This window comes from Olea europaea, chromosome 16, assembly GCF_002742605.1.
Source record: "Olea europaea var. sylvestris chromosome 16, O_europaea_v1, whole genome shotgun sequence".
NCBI lineage: Eukaryota > Viridiplantae > Streptophyta > Magnoliopsida > Lamiales > Oleaceae > Olea > Olea europaea.
In genome coordinates, this window is record NC_036252.1 from 15,942,514 (window position 1) to 15,948,580 (window position 6,067).

At 32.1% G+C, this 6,067-nt stretch overlaps 1 protein-coding gene across 1 annotated transcript; it reads left to right on the forward strand.

The window, feature by feature from the left end:
* The first annotated feature begins 4,648 nt into the window (after positions 1-4,648).
* On the forward strand, positions 4,649-5,571 carry LOC111412853 (NDR1/HIN1-like protein 1). The gene has a single exon (XM_023043732.1). The coding sequence runs from the start codon at positions 4,748-4,750 to the stop codon at positions 5,366-5,368; it is 621 nt and encodes a 206-aa protein (XP_022899500.1). The 5' UTR covers positions 4,649-4,747; the 3' UTR covers positions 5,369-5,571.
* Positions 5,572-6,067: the final 496 nt, after the last annotated feature.

Sequence of the window (6,067 nt, forward strand, 5' to 3'; positions counted from 1 at the left end):
TCCGGCGAAATTCTTGGTGGCTTCCGACGGATCCTTTCTCGGTATATCCATTGCCATTCCCGTGGAAGATGATGCATGATCCGATGTGACACAAATCTGAGCTCAACATCAAGAACACTTCATTGGTGGTGTTGAAGAAGCTTTGAGTCGGTTTTGGTTCGGTTTTACACTTTGAGAGTTTATCATTCCGCATTGTAGTTGTAATAATCTTTTGTATACAACACTTTAAACTCTACATCCTATTTCTCATTTTTTCTGTACTCTTATAAGAGAATTCTCCCTTCCGAATCTTGCATCAATTATCACTATAGTTTGCTCTGTTGTCGTTATTTTATTGTCCATCGATCAACTCTTGCCTTGCATGCAAAAAAATTCCGCACATGCGGAAGGATGACCCATTCGAATAGGCATGAGGATTAGACATTGCATAGCTAGAATCTATGTTGTAAATTGGAAGGAAATTGATTTCATAATGTATATCGATATCGAGCCCTTCTTTTCTCGGTCCACATAGACAATGTAGAACAATTTCTCTGATACTAATGATCTTAAGATGTGAAGGGATATGAGATATCTTCATTCAATGTGGCTTGGAAAGGGTTATTCTCTTATGAGAATTGGCATAACTTGATTCTTGAGGATTAATCGTTGTAACTTGATTGAATCTTTGTTTCTCGTGGCTTGGAGTATAAAATACTTGACAGTATTTAAGGCATAAAAAGTATTATTGAGTCAGTAGCTTGGTTCATTATGATCTATTGAACATATCTGTAAAACATGGTGCTTATAATTAACTATGAATGAGAAAATTAAATTGAATTGTAATAGAGCAGATCCCATGAACGCAGTTCTGTTAATGATGATCTAATTTCTCTAAATGATATGAATCAAACTTGTTCAATTGTGGCACCCTCCCTGTCTGAACTGTAATTGAAAATTTGCCTTCAAATCCAAGGGAAATTTTGGATTTTCATGTTTATTTCCGCTTACCATGTCTGTTGACTCGAATATCAGCAGACAATGTGTGATGGAGTCAAGGTTTCTCATTTTAGTCCGTCGATACCGCACTTTCAACAATAACTGCCTCTGACCGCCATCATCTACTTTCCTTGTGCGTGATTTTCCATAGAATTCAAAGACTGAAAAACCAATGGACAACAAGATCACAATACTGTCGAACACAAACCCACATCAATCCATCCACCAACATGACTTTCGTCCCCATACTATGTCTTGTGATGTCTCCATCAAGTAAATTAAGCATTCATGTCTCTTATCACTTGCACACCGCAGAAGTCAAGATGCTGCCTTATTTTATTTCATGCACATTTGGCTAAGATTAAAAAGCTCACATATAATTAAATAAGTTTTATAATTATAATATTCTTTTTTGATTAAAGCTATGGCTAAGATTAAAAAGCTCACATATAATTAAATAAGTTTTATAATTATAATATTCTTTTTTGATTAAAACTAAAATAAATTGCTTATTTAACAATAAGAGATGCTACATGTTAGGTTAAGCTTAAAAATAATTAAAGTTTTGTTTCTTGTTATGTTATTATATATTACCTATTCATATTATTTAACAATAAGAGATGCTACATGTTAGGTTAAGCTTAAAAATAATTAAAGTTTTGTTTCTTGTTATGTTATTATATATTACCTATTCGTATACTTATGTGTAAAAAATTACTTGTTTTGACTATGAATTAGATGCAATTATTAAAATACGTAACTTGCTCTATATTTAATTTTGTAAGTTAAAAGAATATTTGTTAAAAAATTATTTATCTATAAATTCATTTGATTACAATTATATTATTGAAATTAATCAAATATGAATGTGAAATAAATTTAAAATCTTTGGACCGTCGATATTCTTGATTAGGATTTTCTTCACTTCAAGTGGTATTTGAATATGTTGGTATAAAAGAAATTGATGCTTATATCAGATTGTAATTTGAGAACAGTGACATAAATTCATGTATTTTGGCTGAAGTGTCAATTGCTGTCTCGAGTATCTGATCAATTTTGTCATGAATTTTATGAGCTTAGCCTTCTAAACTAGATCTCGTGCGGCGTACAGCATCTCTAATATCATGAGTTCATATGAATTTTTTTATTTTTAATTTTTTAATTTTTAAAAGATCATCATGTCTTTTTCTAGCTCCACCCCTAACGACCACCACCGATGGCCCTACCGCCATCCTCCATGAAGCTGCATAATTTAAGCGGAAACTCTGTGAGATTGGTCATTTATTATCATATTGTCACCAAAAACTATTTCAATCAATCGCAATTTAAATAGATAGTTGTTACATTGAGTGAAAATAATAAAAATATAGGTTTGAAAGATAAAGACCAACATGCACACATCAGATTCCTTGGTCTCGACTTAGTTAGGTCATTTTCATTACGATAGACATAATATGACTAAGAACATTAAACAAAATTTACAACCGGCAATCCTTATATTATATATTAATCGGTTAATCTTTTGCTTTCAATTTCTTTATTAAATGGACAGAATTAATTAAGCTCTCCTAACTTTCAAATTGCATAATTAAAAATGTCGTCAAAAGAATTGACCGTCTTCATACATTGTGATCTACTTCCCTTTCTTCAATAAAATTTAGGGCAATTGATTAAATACCCTCTAAGTTTTACTCTTTTGCACAATATCCCTAACCTTTCATTTTGATGCAATTCTACTAATCAGCCGACAGCCGAACTTACGGAATACAATATTTTCGACCATTTTCTTTGTAGAGTTTTGTAAAATAACGAATTTACCATCATCTTTAGAAAGGAAAAAAAAAAAAAACAACAACTACTAATTGCAGTCATGATCTAAAAGTGCATAGGAATCTCAATTAAAACAAGGCTTTGTGGAGAAAATGAAAGCAAATATTGTATTCCAAAATGTTTTGTTGATTTGGGGGTTTTTGCGGCAACATGAAAGGTTAGGCTGAATAGTAAAAGTTAAGGAATATTTCATCCATATATAATATTTCTATCATTTCAATGCACAATATATTATGGCACCATGTACAATGTCCACCTCCTACATCAGAGAGCTCCATAGTTCATACTTGCACTAAATTGGCACAAAGCACCTCTATTATTTTCATATTCCATGATCTGCGTCAGTTAGCTCCATTCTTTCATTCTAAAGCAACACACACTAAAAGCAACCAATTGTTGATTTGCACAAAACATAGAAATGGCAGATACATTTTGTGCCAATTATTCTTTTCGAATTTAGGAGTGTTTCAAAAGTAATTGGGAAAAAAGGAGGGGTCGAACTTGACATCTAATATAATTTTAATTTTAGTTTCTTTTCAATTTTATTACTATGGTTCAGTTCACAAGTTAATAAATATGCCACGAGTAAAGTAAACAATTCAATTCGAGTTACTAATTTCCTGATGCAATTAGAGAAATGCTAGACGGGGTTAATCCCATCTGTTAAAACAATCTGCACATGTAGCATTTTTCATTTAATTAATGAAAGGGCCATGATGGTAGGTTAGATACTCTAGTCTTGATCCAATTATGTATGGAATCTTTGCATGCATGGAATCCATTATACTTCGCCAAAATCTTTAGCCATTGTGTAGAAAAATGTCATAGAAAGACACTAAACGAAAATATCATAATGTGGAAGTATGGACGCAATTTCCTACTGTCATTCGGTCTAATTGATTCAATGATATTGTGTTCAAGTCTCGCTACTACAAATTGATCAAAATTGCGCCATGTGGGACCCAAAAAGAATCTTTTTTTGCCTTGGTGTTCTCAGGGAAAGGTTTCTCATAATTATTGACACCACAAATATTTTTTATACCACGGTGTTTCTTCATAAAAATGTTACGAAGAATAATTATTTTTCTTGTAGAGTCATATGAAGAGGGCATTGAATATAAAATTTAAATAAATTAATTTTGTATCTCTATAGTATTCTGAAGTGTTAAAAGAAGTGGTTCGACTTAAAAGGATTGGATCAAAAGAATTTTCGTATCATAATGTACCAAAAGTTGAAAAAAATTGCCCTGCATGTTTGAAGTCAATAGGCGTGTCACGAGATAGAATAATTGTACCTATAAAAGTTTGACTTCATTAATTTCCTTATGCACGAGGACATATAAAAATTATATAATTTTGGCTGGTTCATTGCATAATATACCTAATTATTACTCATTTTTTAAAATTGTTTAGAAAATCATTTACTAATACTAATCGAAATATCTCACTGCTAATCGTTTAGAAAATATAAATAGCGAATTTAATGGATTTTACTAAAGAAAAGAAGTGACACATTCACTGTTTTGTTAACATTTTTAACTCCAAGCAATAAATCGTATATCGAAATGAAGGCCCTGTAAAAATTCTGTTGAAAAGATGATTAAATTAAGTAGATAACCGCTAACGATAAAGTAATTATTTGTATAGAATTAAGCAAAGCATTTATCAATCATCACCATAAAAAGACAAAATAAAAATTTGAAGGCATCAAAGCCGAAGAAAATTGAAGGTGTAGTTAAATGAGATAATAAAGAACAAAATTAAAGAATATTTTTTTGAAAAAAAAATAAAATTAATGGTTATTATGTTTGCACTATTTAATACATTAAGGTCGAGTGCCTATCAAATGCTAAAAGTCTTGGCAAAACATAACCCCCTAAATTTTTAGACACAACCTTGAACCATTTTTCTCACCCAGGCCTTGCTCCCTTACCAAAACATGAAGAAAGATTGCTGCCACCACAAACGAAAGAAGAAGATCTATATTTACCTCTTGATCGGCACAATCAGCTTCATAGTTACCGTCGGCTCCACCGTCTTCATTATATGGCTCATCCTCCGCCCTACAAAGCCTCAATTCATCCTCCAAGGTGCCACCGTCAATTCCTTCAGCCTCTCCGCCCCCAACCTCCTTACTTCCAATCTTCAAATCAGCCTCTCCTCCCGCAACCCTAATGGCAGAATCAGCATATACTACGATAAAATTGAAGTATATGCCTCGTACCACGGCCAACAAATTACCCCCACCACAATGCTCTCTTCTACTTATCAGGGACACAAAGAAATGACAGTTTGGTCGCCAATTTTGTGCGGGAATGAAGTGCCATTGGCGCCATACCTTGCTGTTTCTTTGAACCAAGAGCAAATGGTCGGAATGGTGTTGATTAACTTTAAGATGAGTATAAAAGTACGATGGAGAGTCGGAAAATTCGTATCTGGGACATATCATTTGTATGTGAACTGTCCGGCTTATATAAATTCTGGTAATAATAACAATAACGCAGCTAACGCTGGTGTTGGAAATGCTATTCAGTTTAAGAACTGCCATGTTGATGTATGATGTTTGAGCTGGCTAATGGCTAGCTCTCATTGTTGGTCTATTTTAATTAAAAAAATTTTTTTTTCAGCTTTTTGTTCTTTTTATTTGATCTTGAAGTCCTATTGGGTTTGTACTGTAATATTATGCATTTTAATTTATGTGTCATGTACACTCTATTATTATATGGGGAAATAAAGTTTGAACAAGTACTCTCTCTAGATTAATTTTTTAGGTGCAACATTTATTTCAATTTTTTTTTTACAGTTTCTGGACATGTGTGCAAGAGTGAATACTGTTTTCCACACCCCACTTGATTGGAGGTTGGATTTGTTTTATCTTCAAACGCTCGATTCATGCACAATTTTAAAACGTAAATTTTTATAAGTTGTTAAAGAGATTATATCTATTTATTTAGTTTAATTTTAGTCGTCTTCTTTAAACATGAACGAAATTGCTAGGGTTCTGCAGAAGGTGAATTGACATTAAACCCATAGTTGATGGGGCAAGTAAAATGACATTACATTTTAAAATATAAGTGACATAAAAAAAATAAAAAAATAAAAATTAACTTACTTTAAAAGTCGCATATAACTCGATTCCTTTACTCTAGATGTTAGCATGAAATCTATGGTTATAGATTGCTATGTTGCCTCTATGACCATTTTCTTTGTAAAGTTTTGTAATTTAACGAATTTACCATCCTCTTTATATATATATATA

Coding starts and splice junctions, on each gene's coding strand:
- LOC111412853 (XM_023043732.1), top strand. CDS start 4,748: ATGAAGAAAGATTGCTGCCACCACAAACGAAAGAAGAAGATCTATATT.